The sequence below is a fragment of the Oxyura jamaicensis genome, chromosome 4 (assembly GCF_011077185.1).
Source record: "Oxyura jamaicensis isolate SHBP4307 breed ruddy duck chromosome 4, BPBGC_Ojam_1.0, whole genome shotgun sequence".
Classification (NCBI taxonomy): domain Eukaryota; kingdom Metazoa; phylum Chordata; class Aves; order Anseriformes; family Anatidae; genus Oxyura; species Oxyura jamaicensis.
This window is the reverse complement of record NC_048896.1, coordinates 649535-667101: the sequence shown is the minus strand read 5'-3', so window position 1 is coordinate 667101 and position 17567 is coordinate 649535. Positions and strand designations below refer to the sequence as shown.

Sequence of the window (17567 nt, the reverse complement as noted above, 5' to 3'; positions counted from 1 at the left end):
TATAAAAACATCAAAAAACGCGGCCTCGGGTGCTGCTCTGCAGGAAGGCAGGACAACTCTCCCTCAGCCAGTGGGTGTCTGTGTGGGAGTGTGGTCTGCTCTGTGCCTTTGCTCTAAAATGTGGCTTTGTTCCTTGCTCGTCTTCACATCAATGTTACCTGCATCCCCCACTTGCTGTTTTCTCTAAAACAGGCTGAAGAACCCCAAAACTTTTGTTTCAAGCTGTGCCTTCTTTTCCTCTTCTTTTCCTCCAACCCTGAGCTAGGTGGAGGGGTGCGCGGTCCGTGGCAGAGCCATCAGAGCAGCCGCCAGCCTTCCAGGTGGGGTAGGCAGGCAGCTTCCCCCAGGCTGGCACCTTCCTAGAGGTGGGACTCGTGGTCGGTGCTGAGTGGGAAGTGGAACTAAAGCTCTCTGCCTTCTTGCTGTCTCCCAGGGGAGGCACAGTCTGTGGTGCAGAACCCCGAGGTCTGTACTCGAGTCTCCTCTGTCCCAGGGGAACAGGGAGAAACGCTCTCCAGAAGAGGAGGACCTGTGCCGGTTTGGGCCTTAGAGGGACCAGGGGGAGTCAGAGGAAACGGCACTGGTGCTTTGGCAGGCACTTCCCCCGGGCTGTGGGACAAAGCCCAGAGGGTGCAGTGGGTGAGCTGAGCAGCCCCACGCGCCCACCCGCCTCTGCACAGGACCGCGGTCACGGCTGCCCCTTTCCTTTGGACAGCATCCTCCAGGGGCTGTCCTGCTGCAGCGGTGGCAACCCCTTGATCTGAAAGGCAAGCCTTGCACGCTTGCTTTTTGGTTTTTGTTCTTTTTTGTCTGTTCGTTGCACTTCTTGAGCTACTGTGTTGCACCCTTCAGAGCTGGAGACGAGGGGAGCACTGGAAGGCTCCTCCAGCCCACGTGTGCCCCGTGAGCTCCTCCGCAGTCGCAGGGAAGCGGCTGGCCGGGAGGGCGGCCGTCTCCTGGTCGAGGCAGCCAGGAAAGCTGCTGCGCTTTTAATTTCTGGCATCTTTGATCTAGCGTCACGAAGCTTGCCAGCTATTCTCAAGTGCAGCAGGCGTGGTGTAGCAGGTTTCCCTCCGTCAGTAAAGGAGATAAGGCAAGGAGAAACATAGGATTAATGTGAACAATTGCTGCGTTGGTCTTTTGCTTGTGTTTGTTTTGCTTGTTTGTTTTAAACTAAACAGTAAGCAACTAAACAAGCCCGTCAAGCAAGTTTGTGCACTTAGGGCAAGGAGGAGAATTTATGGGAACGAGAAATTACGCCGTGAATAGGAGGCACACCAGGGTGGCACAGGTAGGAGGGTGATCTGTACGTTTAGTTAATGATACGCGAGGCAAATCACAGCTTGTAGCGCAAAAGGCTCTACAGAAGGTAAGAAGAGGGACGTCCGAGTAGGAAGGTACGGTTACTGAAAAATGTGCTTGCACCTGAGCTGCAGCCCTGCTCTGTGCCCTGGAGTCTGCGCTGGATCAACCACGGTAGTGAAAAGGCAGTTCGTAAGAGACACAGTCAGTAACGCACCGATTAAAAAGATACATGATAAATGCATAACAAAAGCATCAGGCGTTGGGTAAGATCCTCTGCAAGAGAAACGTAAAGCACAGCTAAACGTAGCAAGTTATTTTTGGAAGTTGGGGCTAGCCATTTATTTCTGGCAAATGGAAAGCCCAAGTCAGTGTGAAAAATGTGAAAAATGACCTTTGTAAAACGTGCCGGTATTTCTGAATCTCCACAGTGGCCAGAAAGCCTTCGAGGCATTTGCAGACAACTTGCCACGGGTTAATGCCGAGCACTGCCTGCTGCGTAACGGCCCTGCTGTAATTACCCGGTGGTGAGCACCTCGGGTACGGAACAGCTGGGGTGCTATTTTCTAGCAAGTTGCTTGTGTGGATTTGGGACTACCCACAAGGCTCGCCGGAAGATTTTTTTTTCTCATCTGAAAAAATCAACATGTTTTTGTGTTCGGGCAGCTGTAGAGTGCTGTTCCGGGCTGCTCTGTGAGTCAGGCCTTATTACTCACTTTCTTAATGACACATCTGCGTGCAGCCAGGGTAGCTCCGTTGATTTCAGAGTTGAGGTATTTTGGTGGGACAACGTTTGGGGACTTTGTGGATTTTGTCCACCCCGTGTAAGTACAACAGCTCGGAGCGGAATCTGGCCCCCTGGCCAAACGCTTTGTATGTCGGCTGGTAAAGCTTCCCTGCCAGTGCAGAGAATCCTCTGAACACGGTGGGGTCGGTACACGTATGCAAAACCTCATCTCTTGGATGGTAACATGGATGAACTCTCTTTATACAACTCCCTGTAAAATTATTCAGTGGGAGTTGCTAACAATGGACACATTCTTTTCCCCTCAGGGATTACAACCCTCCCTTTCTCATGCTGGAGAAAAAATGGTATGTCTCATGTTCTGCGTATCCCGTTGCACAACTCTCCACGACGAACTAGAAAAAGTTCTGAAGTGACCAGGCTTGAGAAGGAATGTAGGTGCATGCATCCTCGGCTGCTGTACATCAGGGTTTTGTAACATTTCCATGAAAAAATGGATTTCCAGAGTTCAGATTTTCTATTTTTTTAAAGAACAAAGCATTTGGTTTTGCTGTTTGTTTTCAATCTGGACAAGAGGAAAGCAAAATACAAAAAGGGAGCGCCTTACGCATTTGGTGTTTGTTTGCATTGCCAGAGCTCAAAAGTCGCGTGGGGTTTTCCTTCTTTCAGCACGTAGGTAGGCTTCAGGCGGTGGTAGGCAGCCGCGAGGGCTGATCGCATGGGCTGGCGCCTGGCTGCTGGCCGCGGGCCGAGGTGTCCCTGCGGCCACATCAGCCGGGATGGGCTGTCACCCCGAGCTCCTGCAGGGGTGACCGTGGGTGTCCGCCCCCACCTTGCAGGAGCTTTACACGCTGCAGTCTGTCCACCCAAAAGGACCCAGAAGTGTATAAATAGCTTGTTTTCAGGTATTCTTTCCAGGCATTTATGCTTTTGTCTCACGGCGTTTCCCCCTGTCGGAGTCAAGTTAAGGGAAGAACTGTTTGCTCTAGAAGTGACACTGGATGATTGCTGCAGATGAGTGTGGAGCAGTGTCCGACTCAGGTTAGCAAAGGAGCTGCTGAACCCTGTCTGCTTCAGCCACGGAGCCCCTCTGGAACAGGAGCAGTAATCCAATAGCTTTTTCCTGGGGTGACATAAAGGTGGTGCTGGTTTACCGAATGCTGGAAGTGAAACGAAGGGGACGAAATGAAGGGTTCGGCACGGGGATGCTTGGGCATCAGCACGCCTCCGCGAGGTACTGGCGGCCTGCTCCCAGCAGATTTGGAGCGCGTGCTCTGCAACTTCTCTTCTGTGCAGTCGGGTGTTTATGTTTTTTTTTCAGTGTTTATTTCTAGAAGTCACACTGCTTTCTCTGTGTCTGTTACACCCAAGGTCACGTTGTGTCTCTGGGGCATTAAATGAGGCAGGCCAGGCACAGCCCTCTTTGTCTCGTGCACAGAGGTGCTGGTGGTCTCTAGCTGTCCCCAGCGGGCTGGCTGTGGCTTTTCTATTTTTATGTGCTCGGGGATGCCTTTCGCTCGGCAGCAGGTGACCATTGTAATCCTGCAGAAGTTTGACATGAGAAACCCCATTTGTTCCTTGCTGAGCAGGGCGCGGGCATCCTCGAGTAGCTGCAGTCTACAGAGGTGACGTTATGTATGCGCTCGTGTAATGGCAATCTGTGCCTGTAGCTTGTAAGCGTGTCGGGGCTGTGCCTGGCGCTTGTTCTCTCCCTCTTGCCAGGTGCCATTTGGTTACCGCTGCCCTGTGTGGAAGGATCGGACTTCATTGTTACTAGAAGAGTAAATTATTGTTACCACAGATTGCTAAAGCTGGCATCATTTACTGAACACTGCAAGGAAGAGAGTCCTAATGGGTTTTTGATTGAATTCATTTTGGTGAGTTTCCATGGAAACAAGCTGTACCAAGCAGGCAGGGTCCTCAAAACTGACGTGAAGCCATCAAATGTTCCTGCTGCTGGGCAGGAATGAGACTGCCTGCTTTCTGAGTGGCATTCCTGGCTTGCAGAAGGAGCATCATCCCCCCGTGGCTGTCAGGCTCTCCTCGTGCTGCAGGGGCCCTGGGGGCCGTGGGGCCGCCTCCCCCCAGCCCGCACCACCTCCGTGCCGCCGGGCTTTGGGCGTGAAAAGCAGGGAGTGGGCAGGGGCCGTGCGTTTGGCCACTGTGTGTTTGCATCGGAGGGGGAAAGTCTCCAAGTTTCTGCTAAATGAGGGGAAAATACAGATGCTCTGCCTGGGGGCCCTCGTGTGATCCACGGGTACAGGCTCGTGCTGCAAGTCCCGCAGGGGCCCAGCCCTTCGTGCGTGAGCGTCCTCTGTTCATGCTGCGCTCGGGATGCCAGCAGGCGCTTCTGCAGCAGGGGAGGATGCCAAAGCCATCCCTATTTCCATCTGCCAATAAGCATCTCCATCAGAACAATAACACTCACAACACCGTAAGAGTACCCAGCGCTGTCTTTGTGTGTATGTATAGGGTTTGTCAGAAATCGGTGTTCAGCCAAGGCTCCGTACGTGTACAGCGACGAGTAACGTGGGTCGGTAGGAGTCTGGTTTCCATTAAACGATCTCAGAGCCATGCCAGACGCTAACAGCACCGCTTCTCTTTCCAACTAGTTCAGTTCTTTCCTAACCCTAAATCTTGAATAATTGTTCCCCTATAAAGAATTTGTCTTCCAGTTCTGGATGCCACTTGCCTCCCTCCCCTGACCGCGCTGAGCTCACGGTGCCACCACGGCTGTCCCCACAGGGGCAGCCCCTCATCTTCTTGCACCCTCTGTCCTGGCCCCTCTCTAAGCAGCGTCCCCAGGACCGTGGTGACATTCGCTGCCTGTGCAGAGCCTTCCCAAGGCTGCGGCTGTCCTGGGACGGCAGGACAGTGCAGGGCATGCAGCAACATCCGTCGTCGCGCCTCGTTCTTTCGCCACGTGGATCCTGAGTGGCTGGGGCCGTGACGTGGCTGTGTTCAGTTTGGGAAGTTTTCTGTAGGCGTGGACAATTCCTGAGGCTGTTTGATTACAGAGAATAAATGATGCTCTCTGAGGACGTACCGCTATCCCTAGATCCCAAAGAAAGAAAGGGAAGAGGAACAGAAACCTGGGCTGAGCTGGCCGCTGGTTCCTGAGGCGCGGCGCTCTGTCGTTGACACCTCCTTGCTGTCGCGGGGCCACAGCTGAAGGGTGCCGAAGGCTGGGTCTGAGCGCCCCGGCTGCTGGGGGGTCAGGCCCTGCCTCGGGGGGCTCCAGCACATGAGCGGCCGCGCGGCGCCAGGGACCCTGGTTCACTGCCTGCAGGAGGAAGGCCGGGCCCGGCCTCGTGCTGACGCTCGGCCGAGGTCTCACTCAGCACTGAACATCAGCAGAAGGAGTGACCTCGCTGCGTTTGGGTCTGAGGGGCAAAGCCAAGCTGCTGCCCTTCCTGCTGCAAGAGACAGCCCCGGCGTCCGGCCTGCTGGGCAGGGATTTCTGTCGGATTTTCAGGGGCTGTGACGAGCTCCTGGGGAGCCGGGCTGTGGGCACCGGCTGCACCTCGGGGTCAGGGTGGAGGTCCTGGAGAGACCGGAGCCGGCCGAGCTGCTGTGATCCCCAGGGCACGGCTCGGGCGATGCCGACTCGCCCCGGCTCGGGGAGAGGCTGGTGCTGGAGCAGCGCCGTGCCCTGGTGCGCTCACCCCAGCACGTTCCTTCTCCTGGAACCGAGCGGTGCCAGACTCAGCAAGGGGCTCGAGTCGTTTTTTGCCGCTAAGCTCATGTGAGATGTGGTTTATAGCGTGTCCACCTGGATTTGCTTCAGCCAGAAACTTGGCAAATAACGTTTCAGGCCAGACAACTTTTTGAAAGGAAAATGTAACTTAAATCAGTTCTACTGTTTCTTTTTCTTTTTTTTCTGGTGAAAAATATATTGCCTTTGGCTTTCCTGCTATTGCCCTATCCAGTTTCTATTAAAAAAAGAGAAAAAAGGACATCTAGCCAAGGACAATTTCTCCGATAGCGGGCCTAGATGCTGTGCTGACGCACACCACGGAAAAGCGCTGTGTGCGTCCCTCAGCCTGGGCCGGGCTGCCAGGAGCGCGACCTGCGTGTGCGGCCGCCCGCCAGGCTCCCGGGGGGCGCGGGGCTGTGCCGGGCCGGCCCCGGGGTGCTGAGCCCGCACCGGGGAGCGCCGGGGCACGCCTTGTGCTCACGGACCTGCCTGGCACGTAAATGGGGCCGTTTGGAATCCAGCCACTAATGAACTCGGGCAAGGTGTGGGGAGTGAGGAGAGGCTGGGCAGGAGGCAATTAAAAGCTTCCAGCGCAGAAGACAGTTTGCAGGGGAAGAACAAAGATTTGCCTGAGTAAGAAGTGAATAGGAGCCTCCGGGCTCGGCCTCAAGTGTGTGAATACAGTGAATGCTGCAGGGACTGAAAGTGAATTATTTGCTGAGGTTTTCCATCAAATTAATGACATCATTCTGTGCGAGAGTTCACCCATTTACGCGCGCGCTCTCAGGCTCTCTTAGCAGCTGGTTGCTAAATAGCTACATTCAGGCTTGAATCTGCCCATTCAAGGGCAAAGTTTTGACCCTTGGGAGGAAACTGCTGAACAAGGCTTTTGACGGGAAAGAGGGGATTCTGTGCACTTCTAGGCTCCGCTCCTCCCGGGGCTTGGGGCCGGGCTGGATGAAGCCGCCCTTTCTTCTCAGGTTGGCTGCGCTGGGCTCGGGAGCAGCGGGGTGAGGTAAAATCCCGTCTGCTTCACGGGAGTTAGCCCAGCTCCAGAACCGGTGAATCTGCCCTCCCTCTCCAGGAGGGGCTCGCTGGGCTGTGTTTTGCGTCCCCCAGGGCGCTCGCTCAGGCAGCAGAAAGCAGCAACTGCTTCGTTCCCCCGCCTCATGGCTTCGGTCAGGAGCAGCGGCTGTGGCAAGGGGGGACCTGCGGCCCGTTAGCACAGGAGGATGCTCCGTGATCTAGCTGCACGCTAGCATCTGTTCCTTCGCATCTTCACATTTTCGACTTCCTGAATTTCAGAAATCTTAGACCCCGGTGCACCTCCTCAGAGGAATTCGGGCTGGGACTGTGCCTGTAGTTGCTGTCCAAAATTAGGGGAAGCAGCATTGTAAACAAAAGTCTAAAATTATTCCTTTGCTTTATTGTCTGCATCCTGCTCGCTGTAGGTCAGGCAGGTTCAGCCTCGTTCTGTTTGTATCTCAGGTGTTAAACTACCCCCCTACAACCGGTTGTAGCCGTGTGGTAAGCTGTAATTGACCTGATGCCGCCACGCACTTTTTACTTCATTTTCTAATTCCGTAAAAGCCTACAAGGGCTGTTACAGAGCACGTCCCTTCTCAGGCTTTGCTCTCTTGCCTGTTTTACGGCATGAAGGCCAGGGGCCCAAGGCAGCCGTGGCCCCGTGCGGAAGCTCTGCCTCCCCACGCGCCACCAGGCTGCCTCAGGTCAGACCGTGGTGCTCTCACGGTGCTCTCCCCGTGCCCCTCTGCTGCCTGCCCCCCCGGGCTGGGGCCGTGCTCCGCCAGCAGCAGAGGGGCTCGGTGCTTGCCGTGGTGAGACGGTGCCTGTGGCTTCCGCAGCTGGCCCGGGGTAGGTGGTTGTGCCCTGTGGGCCTGCTCTGTGTTATTGCTGCCCCGTCCCTGTGGAAGCTCCTCAGCCAATGTAATCAGACCAATTTACAACAAAGAACCCACTGACCAAGTTACGAAGCAGCCACACAGGATGCAAAGACACAAAGGATCCCTTTGGCTAGGAACTTCTCTGGAAAGTCCAAAAATAATTTGGGCTGAGCTACCAGCCGCCATCAGGAAGTGTCTGTGCTTCAAGATTGCAAGCGTCCTCAGCAGAGGGACGGACACAGGTCCGAGGGCTGCCTGCAGTCGCTCGGCAGAGCACAGCGTGAGCTTACTGCCGTCAGCTGTCCGCTGTCTTCTCCTCGGGCCTCTTTGTTCGGGTCTGCCTCCCCTGAAGAGGAGCACTTCTCTGAACCCCGCTTTTTCCCCCCCAGTTATTTTCTGACTCTACAGACTTAGCTCCTTTCTAATTGAAAGGGTTGCTTAGAACACTAATTAGCTGTCTGACAGCATCCGCGCTCAGACGAGTCGCTGATGGTGCTCGGTTTGCTCCCGAGGCGGCGGCGAGCTGCGCCGGAGCTGCCTGCAGTCCTGCAGGGGAGGTGGCTGTCGGGCAGCTCGTACGGCTGGCTGCTTCCAGGCCCCTACGGAGCATCTTCGGCAGCGCTGACACACTCCAAACACCAACGCTCCCTGCCGCTTCTGTTGGTTATTAACACTGCAATATTTTCTGAAGTGCTTTAAGATCACGATGACCGGATTTTTTTAACTGCCTCTCTGTAGGTTTTTTACATTCAGGCTACATTTCTTAAGACTTCCGTGTAACTGCTGCAAAAGACACACTCTTTTTGTTCTGTCCCTTTCCAGGTTACTCATCGGCAGTGCAGAAATTCTCCCAGACTTTGCAGTCCTTTCAGTTTGACTTTATTGGAGACACCCTAACAGATGACGAGATTAATATTGGTAAGTTTTCTTCTTTTGGATGCAAACTTTTCCTTACTGAGAAAACCTCTCCTTCTTTAGGAATTTGCTGGCATCAGTGGTGACTACACAGAATGTGGAGCCAGGTTCCTCAGATGGCAGTTAATGCACGGCGTGTCTGTCACGTTGCTTGCAGTTTAAAAAGAGAAAAAGCAGAGCTATTCGGTAGCATGTATTACAAAGCCGCACTTTGGTGGGTTGAGTTACACATGCCTGATTCCGCAGATAATTTGTGGTGGTTCTCTGTGGCTCCAGCCCTCCTCTGCCTGCCCAGCACCCGGAGGATGCGCAGCGCGGCAGGGAGCCGCTCGCTGTCCCCGTCCCTGTCCCCTGGGTGGGCCCTGCAGCTAAGCCCATGTCCCCGCGTGCCTCGGCAGGGCCGGACTGCAGCAGCTCGGGGCGTTTGGCCTCGTGTCCTGAGCCAGATGGGCGCTGCTCCTAACGCTGCGTGTGCTCTGCTGCAGGCATCTTGCAAACACAAAGCAGCCCCGTGCTGTCCTGGAAAAGGCACCGGGCTTTGGACTGCCGGGAAAAACATACTGCTGGATGTGTCATGATATGGAAAATAGTTCCCAGTCTCTGCATGGAAGGAGGCCTGTGGCACGTGTGCCTCACTGCTCCCCACACAGCTGCTTTGGGATTAGCAATCCTCAGCCTGTTTTCCCACCCTGCCAGCCCGGTGCACATTGTGTCGCTTACAAAGCTGCCAGCTGCTCCCGGGGAGCTGAAGCAAATGCCCTGAACACCCTAAACCCAGGGTTTTCAAGTTAATCCTGCTGTCGGATTAGCTCTCACTGCAGGATGGCTGGAGGAGCGGGGCGGGCACCCCCTGCTGCTGGGGGACGTCAGGAAGCGCTGCAGCCGCTGGGGGTCCGGCCCTGCTGCTGGGCACCGGGGCACCGGGGGCACGGGCGGTGGGCCACGGAGTGCCCGGGACACGAGGCGTTTATAACATAGCCACAGCTTTTGTCAGGCTGTTGTGTGAACAGCGGCTCCAAGCTGACAGTGCTGATGTCAGGTCTCAGCCGTCACTTAAAAGGGAAGGAAGTAAAGCCTGTTCTCTTGGTTGTTTTATTTAAAGCAGATTGTGGCTTGCCCTTCAAAATCCGATTTCCTCTATGGAAAGTAGCTAGGTGAAGCCTGCTGGAAATGAGTCAGCCTCCAAATCTAATGGAAATAGAGGTGCTGAATTTCCAAATACATCTGGATAATGGAGGGGAAGACGTTGCATTATAAGCTACCTTCTGGGCATGGAGGGATCTGAAGGCAGCAGCCAGCCGAGGAGAGGAGCATCGCATCGCCTCTGCTGCTGGCAGGCACGGAGCTCCAACACGCACTGCTCCTTCCCTGCCCCGGGGCGGGCGGGCGCCTTCCTGCCCCAGTGCCCCCCGGCTGGTGGCAGTGAGGAAGGCAGCTGGAAACGCAGACAGGGTGCAAGGGGATGACAGGGTGCAAGGGGACAGAGGGCGGAGGAAGGCAAGAACGGCTCACAGCACATATAAAATACTCTGGGGCAAAACGAGCGCTTTTTCCATATTTCTGTTTTTGCTGGGTTGTGTTTGTTTTGCTTTCCTGAGAGGAGGACCCAGATTATCCAGTACGAAAAGTCTGTGTTGTGTTCCTCCTCCTACAGCCAATCTGGAGTGTCTGCGCGGGGCTGAGCTCAGGGCGTTGCGAGGCTCTCGTAGTCCCCAAACAGGAGCCGGGTGTTGACATCTCCGTAGCACTTCCAGCTCTTACAGGGCTTCTGAGGCATAAGGATGTGCGTGAGCGTAGGAGCTGATTTGAGGCACAGGATATGGGAACGAAGCAAAACATTGACAGCTCTTCTTGCCGTACTTCAGGGAACGCGTTTGATCTGTAAATGTAGCTAATGGTGTGCTTTTATCTCGTTAGGCAGGCAGACAGCGAGCTGACACTCGTGCACCTAAGGTAGTGGCTTTGAAGGCTGCAAGTGCGAGTCAGGACACAGACGCTCCGTTGGCGCTGTCGCAAGCAGCGCCTTCCCACGGGGACGCGTGCTCCACACACGTCCTCGCTGCTCGGCACCGCGCTGCTCCCTGCGCGGCGAGCACAGACCAGCCACCGCCGTGGGTCTCGCAGCAGGGCTCCAGCCCTACGTGCCCGTGGTGCAAGGACAAATTCAGGGCTGCTCCGCAGCTGCAGCCAGGAAACGTGTGCCTGGGTGCATCCTGCAGAGGAAGAACACCGCATCTAGTGAAAATTTTAGGCACCGTAACTTTTTTTTTCTCCCTGTAATTTCAGGTCTGGATTCTTTTTCTCCCTATGATAATTCCTTTCTGGGCTCAGGCCCCTTGTACTTAGCTCATGGCATCTGCGTGTCCACTTCAGATTTCAAGCTGTCCCGAGAAACCACGGTGAAAGTCAGCCTGTCGGCCCTGTGGTAGTGCATGGTAGACTGCTGGGACGTTGATGTGCGGGGCTCTGAAGCTCTCACTCAGAAGAGCTCAGAAATCCCTGACTCATCAGAAAGGTTACGTTTTGATGATGCCAGCTGAATGACTGTATCACGAGGCTGTGGTTTTTCTGTTCTGTGTCTGCCTCAGCAATTGCCGAGCGAGCCCCGTAGCACTCCAAGTTCACGCTCACTCGCTGTGCAGCCGTGTCCCGGATGCTTTTAGCAGGAAGACAGGTCCTTTCCTGAGGTCCTGCCTGTGGATGCGGGGCCCTCAGTTTGCAGATAGGGCAAAAATGCATCCTCTCCCCTTATCTGTGGCATCAGCTATTGCTGTACGTGCCTCGCTGCGTGCACGGGTTGTTCCCTTGCCTGCTACCCCTGCCCAGAGCTCCCGGGCTGCCCTTCTCAGGAGCCCTGGTGCGAGGCACTCCATGGAGCCGCCTTTTGCTTAATCCCCAGATGTTCCTTAAATCGCTCAGGAGTCAGTCAGGTCCCTCAGGGTGCTTTGTCGTGCGTGCATGCCTGACCTGCATACAAACCAAGGGCACTCCTGCAGATGTTGCGAAGGAAACCCACCCGTGTGGCAGCCAGGAGCGCAGGGCAGCGAGATCCCGTGGGAGCTGCCCCGGGCAGCAGGGCGGTGGGGCGGGCAGGCTGCGGCCCCGGGAGCCGCGGGGACCCGCGGAGCGGTGGGAACGCCTCCCAGCAAGCGCTGGCCTGTGCCGGCGAGCTCGCTGCCGCATAGTTCCCAGGTAGGCTCATGCAGTTGGAGGAGTCCCCAGGCAGCCTGCGGGCAGCCGCGCCGTACGCACAGGTAGGTGTCGGTCCTGCCTCTTCTCTGCCCTCCTGCAGAATCGGGACTTCTCGTTTCAGTGCTGTTCGTGCCTACATGGTGGGAAAGGTTTTCCCCTGACGGCTACCTTCGGTCTGCCCTGCTGCAGATTGAGCTGCTTTCTGCGCCCTGCCCCGTGACGGCAGATGGTGCCCGCTCCGTGACAGCCCTTTGTCCTGCAGGCAGGCGCTGCGCTGCTCCTACCTGGTCTCTTTGTTTCCACCTGGCTGAACGAGCCTCGTGTTTTCAGTTTGCTAAAGGAAAGGTTTCATGTTATTTTTGTTTCGGTTGGACTCCAGGAAAACTGCTGATGCCTAAGCTTCTTTTTGTTTTATTGTTTAACGTTGTGGGGAGAGTTGTCCATGCCTGTAACCTTTTCAACAGCTGCTAACCCTGTTGGTTTCTGCCCAAAGGTGCCACTTGCTGATCAAAGCTCTCTTCTCTTTGCAGCCGAGTCCTTCAAGGAGTTCGCAGAGTTGCTCCAGGAGGTAGAGCTTGAGAGATCGATGATGGTAAGATCATCCCGGCTGCGCTCCGGTCGTCGCTGCCTGGTTGTAACATTTCAATGCCAAATCGTGGCTGAACTACAGCACGTGGCTCGGTGCGGAGCTTCCCATCGTGTGGGAGCGGGCAGCAGCAGGGACGTGGTGTCTGCACCACGTCTGAGCTGTGGTGCCATCGCTGCGAGTCCTGAGCAGCAGAGGGGGAGGTGCTGGGGGTAAGGGGAGAGGTTGTCCCACGCCGGTGCCCCAAGCAACCAGTGCCGAGCAGCTGCTCCACTGCTGAGCCCAGCACCGCCGGGCTTGCTCGAGGTGCCGCCGCCTGCAGCAGCTTTGCTCTGTGGAGCAGGGTATCCGATAGCTGGTAACAGGCTGTTCTTGTGATGAAACTGAACCTTAAAGATTAAGCAGCAAGAGTTTCTATCTTCATTTCCCCCCACGGGAGCGGCACTGTCCCTCCGTGCCCCTGCCCTTCCCGGCACGCAGATCCTGCGGGGCGGTCTGTCCCTGCCGTCCCCTGTGGTGGCGTGCCCTCCTCGCCTCCAAAACTCCTCAATATGCAGCGAGTGCTGGCTTTCCATTTCACTCCCAATTCCAGGAAAAACACGAAGGTTAGGCTCGGTGGAGAGCCTTTACAGCGTGCCAGGAATCAGCTGCTTGGCCCTGCTCGCTCCTGCCTCGTGCAGCAGGGAGAGCCCGCGCCAGGCTGGGCCCGCGCCGCAGGGGTGGGACGCTGCTGTCCTGCTCCGCGGGGCACAGGCAGAGGGGGCAACAGGAGGAAACCAGGGAGAGGCCAGAGGAAAGCAGTCAGATATTTCTTTATTAATTACAGCCCAGGCACTGGCTTCTTTCGCAACGGGTAAGTGGGTGGAAGGGATCATTTCAGGGATCATGGATGCTTTTGGGGATGTTGGCTGACTTTACTGATTTTTTTGCCCTCTTCTTGCAGGACCAATCTCTTTTCCTTAGCCCCCTCAGAAGGTTTCATGCTCTCACTATGTTCATCAGCTTTAAATTGCCTGAGAGGTCTGCACCAGCGTGGTGTCACGTCCCTTTCTTTTCCCCCCTCCTTTCTGTACAGCACGGGAGGCAAGGCAGGCTTCCCTTCTTCCGCAGCTGTCATGCAGCAGCCTTGGATGCAGTCACGGAAAGCAGGGCTCGTGCAGGCCTGAGCAGAGGGGCAGGAGGAGCAGCAGCAGCAATGCCTCTTCCTTCGCCCCGTCCCTTCCCTGCAGAGCAGGCAGGGCAGGGCGGCTCGCTGTAGGCTGGGACCCAGCTGAGCTGACAAGTCTCCAGAGCATTTTGAGAATCTATCTGTCCTGTTCCATGCCTCTGAGAGATAAACAAGCAGCTGTGCCTCCTGGGGGCTGCTTCTAGTTAGTGCTCGCGCACGGCCTGCCTGCCCCGAACGCCCTGCTCTCCGCGCCCTGCAGATACGGCTGCCGCCCTCTGCCAAGAGGAGGGTGCCCGGCCCCTCCAAAGGGCTCGTCCTGCCAGGGTCTCTGCAGAGCACCGGGTCGCAGACCCCGGGGGCTTCCCCGCCTGGTCGTGCTGCGGCTGGTGGGGGCAGGAGCAAAGCCTGCCTTGGCCTCGTGCAGATGGGACTGCGGGGTGCTGAAGGGCCCCGGGGCCGGCAGGTTGGTGCCGGGGATTTCGGGGGAGTAACACGGCACTTTGGGCGGGGAGGTCTGGCTCCCCGTGCAGCGCTGCAAGCACAGACGGCAGGCTGGGGAAACCCCTTCAGGTAATGGCCAGAGGTCCCCAAAGCCTCTCGTGCTGTGATGCAGGTTTTCTGTGCATTGCAAATGGGAACAAGTGGATACAGAGGTTGAGGGACTTCACCTGTGTACAGAGAAGTTTGTATTCACACACGTTTAACAAAGTTCTCGGAGTTCTTGGCTCCCAGTCCTGTTCAGCCTCTGTTTAGGAGAAAATGAATCTGCGTCCTGTAGTTAAAGTGTTTTTCTCCGCGCTTTAGGTACAAAATGCTAGTGATTTGCTCATCAAACCCTTGGAAAATTTTCGGAAGGAGCAAATAGGGTTCACCAAGGTAAGATTTATTTATTTCTTTTAAATTTAAACGGATTTGTTATCTACTACTGTGTTATTCCTTTTTCCTCCTGGCTTTTGTTGTTTTAAAATCGTACTACATGCAGGCTTCGTGCTTTCAGAAACTTCCCTACTGCTGGTGTTCATCTGCTGGAGTGAGAGTGCCTGCGCTGTGACTTTTGGTCTGATTTTTCAATCATAAGAGGCTCCAAAACCTTTTCCTGAATTCTTTGGGTTCTCTTCTGGCCTAATACCAGCCCTGTCTCTGTTCCAAGCGAGGAATGCTTGTTTCAAAGAGTGATCAAGAGATACTCCCTGCTTCTTTCTCTTTTCTCCCCTTTGTTCGTTTAATGCTATAGAGAGTAAAACACTTTCCCTGATAAATGTGCCTTAGAGCCGGGGGTGGGAGGGAGAGCAGCAGAGGCCAGCAACCAGAGCTTGATTATAGTCGTAGGGCTTTTGTTATGAAATATTTAAATAAAGCATCTAATGAGTCTTTCAGCTGGATCAAACTTTTAAAGAAACAAACTATGAAAAGCAAAGTCTGCACATGTTGAGCAGAAAAGATTATTTTTCCCTGGTCTGCTATCAAGAAGCCCAGGTTCCACGTTACTCGGCAGCAGCTCGAAATGGGGCTGGCTCTGAACCAGCTCAGAAATGGAGATGTTTTGGAGAACACTTGGGGCTTGGATTCTGCCCAGCCCATCTGGAGCCTTTGACGTTTTATAAATACAGGATTTAAGAAACGATACTTGATCACCATCCTGCCCTTCAAAATCCCCCTGCACAACAGTGTTTGTACGACGCACCCCTGAGAAACGGCAGCAGCGGGAGCCTGCCCCTCGTGTTCGCCGGCCGGGCACCTCGCCCCACCGCCCGCGGTCCTGCAGGCGTCTGCGGAACCACGGCACGGCCGTGCCGGCGCTGGGAAGCCTCCCTCCTGGCTGCTCCCTGCCTTAACGGAGAGCCAGCGAGCGTTGGGAGAAGGGTCACGGGGAAGGATTCGCAGCGACAAGGTCAAGCTTTTCTTCCCCTTTTAGTTTATGGAACACTTAAATCAAGAGGGCAACAGCCTGCGAATGTTAGGATGAGTGTTAAAATGCCTCTTGGGCTGTTTCTTCTGGAGGCAGCCCTCGGGGCGCACGGTCCTCTGAGAGCTGTGCCACCTCCCCGTGGTGCCTGGGGTGGTGTGCCAGTGCCAGCGCTCGTCCCGGCGCCGTTGGAGCCGTGGCCCTTCGCCGCTCGCGGCGTGCCTCCAGGCAGCAGGAGGCGTGAAGCAGGGCTGCCAGGTGAGGAGCAGTCCACGGCTCCGTCCCCGTCGGTGCTGCGCCTCTGCTGCTGCTGGGCCCCGAGCTCCTCCTGAGTCAGGCAGCGCGAGGAGGCCGGGCAGGCCGCCGTGCACACCGCAGATGTGGCGGGGGAGCTTGTGCCCTCTGGTTCGTTTCCCATATTTTGGCAGAGTCGCCTTCTGTGAGATGTTTTCTGTTCTCTGTGCAAGATGCCGAAGCCAGATAGGAAGAGTGTTTGAATTGGGTCTTTGTGATGGCTCTGGGTGGAGAGAAGCCAGACGGTCTAAGACATCTGAGCCTGCATTAACCCATTTTCCGGGGCTGAACGGCGTCTCTGCTGCCAGATGCTGTGCTCAGCTCCACGCGGGGCGGCTCTCCGGGCTCGCCCTAGGACCTCCTTCCCCAGCCGTCCTCTGCTGGCCGCAGGCCGTGGGACTGTGGCTCCTTCTGTGACTTGGTGGTAAATGTTTGTGCACAGAAACATCACAAAAACGGAGCATCCAGGATGCCCTGAGCTGACACGGTTCTCAGCCCGGGCCCTGGAACCTTGTTCTGCTCAAAATGAACCAACAATTGGAGGATGAATGAAAAGACATGAATGGTATCAGAGGGGTGCAGGCTCCAGCTGAAGGAGAGGGAGCATGGGACAGCTTGTGTTTTTCATTTCACGTCAGGTCATATTCGTGGATGCTAGACTCCGTGCTCAGCCCGAGTTAGGAGCTTGGTGGATTTTGTATCCTGCCACAGGCCATTTCTCTTCAGCAGGAGCTCTTTGAGCCACAGGTGTGCCGGGCAAAGCAGTGATGCTCGAAAATGAGAAGAGTTCGATGTGTGGCCATGGTAGCTGGGGTGGTGGAGCTCTTATCTAGAGGTGTGCTGTATCGAGAGATGCGCTTGCTGCAAATGGGAAGGTGAAGCAGGAAGGTATTTGGTTGTGGCCTGAAGCCACCAAAGTGAGCACGATGTTACTTGGCGCGTGTTCTCCTCGACCTGCAGCCCTGTGCTTCAGCCCTGCGCGTGCGTTGCAGCAGAGGCAGCGCCACAGCAGCCCAGGAGGGCTGAGCATCGCCCGCTGCCCGAGCTCCAGGACTGCAGCGGAGCCCGGGGCAGCGCCGCAGGCGTCCTCGTGCGGGGACACGAGATACCAAGTGCTTTCAGGAACGTCTTAATTCTGTTATTAGTATTTTATTGATAATTTTAAAATGAAGGTAGGATAGCAGCTTCTATCTGCTTTCATATCAGTGGAGGTGAGATCTAAAGAGCCTCTGAAAGACTGGTGTGGGTAAGGCAAAAAGGCCAGGTTACACCGGGGGCGTTTGTATAGAAGTGTTCTTCCTATGGTCCTCAACAGCATTTTACGTAGAAATCGTATATATGTATATTTATATTAACTGCTGAGGCATCACAAAAACTAGTTGAAAACTCAGGCAAGAAGTACTTTTTGCAATATGAACACACTTCTCTTTTTTGTTTCTTTCCTCTGCCCTCTACCAGCTGAGTGCTTTCAGCGGAAGCCGGGCACGCAGCCTGTCCCGCGCCTTCAGTTCCTCTGCGATGCCAAGCAACGGCTCGTGGTTTCCCCAGACCGATCTGCAGTTTGAAATTACTCGCTGTCTTCTTCTTCATCTAGCGCTCACGAGCACATCGCCATCCGTGTTCGCTGCCGGGTGTCCGTGTGGGGAGCCAGTAGCTCTGCTGTGATTTCCGCGGGGTTATTGCCATCAGAGAAGAGGAGCATACCGGGGCAGGAGATGCAGCCAAAGCAGATGCACTTAGTGCTTGCAGGCCTTCGTCAGTCAGAGTTTCGCGGGCTGTGCTCAGAGCCGCGTCTCGGTTTGCTCTGCAGGGCAAGGGGGAGCCCAGCACCAGCGGCAGCCCGCGCGTCCTTCTGCTG

The 17567-nt window shown here is 55.5% G+C and overlaps 1 protein-coding gene across 3 annotated transcripts in view; it reads left to right on the top strand.

The window, feature by feature from the left end:
* OPHN1 (oligophrenin 1) overlaps nt 1-17567 on the top strand; it is a 63330-nt gene that overhangs the window by 12428 nt on the left and 33335 nt on the right. For all 3 annotated transcript variants that reach the window (XM_035324436.1, XM_035324437.1, XM_035324438.1), the window contains 3 exons: nt 8471-8566; nt 12286-12347; nt 14314-14385. In XM_035324436.1, the coding sequence (XP_035180327.1) occupies nt 8471-8566; nt 12286-12347; nt 14314-14385 (230 nt within the window). The remainder of the gene's footprint in view (nt 1-8470; nt 8567-12285; nt 12348-14313; nt 14386-17567) is intronic.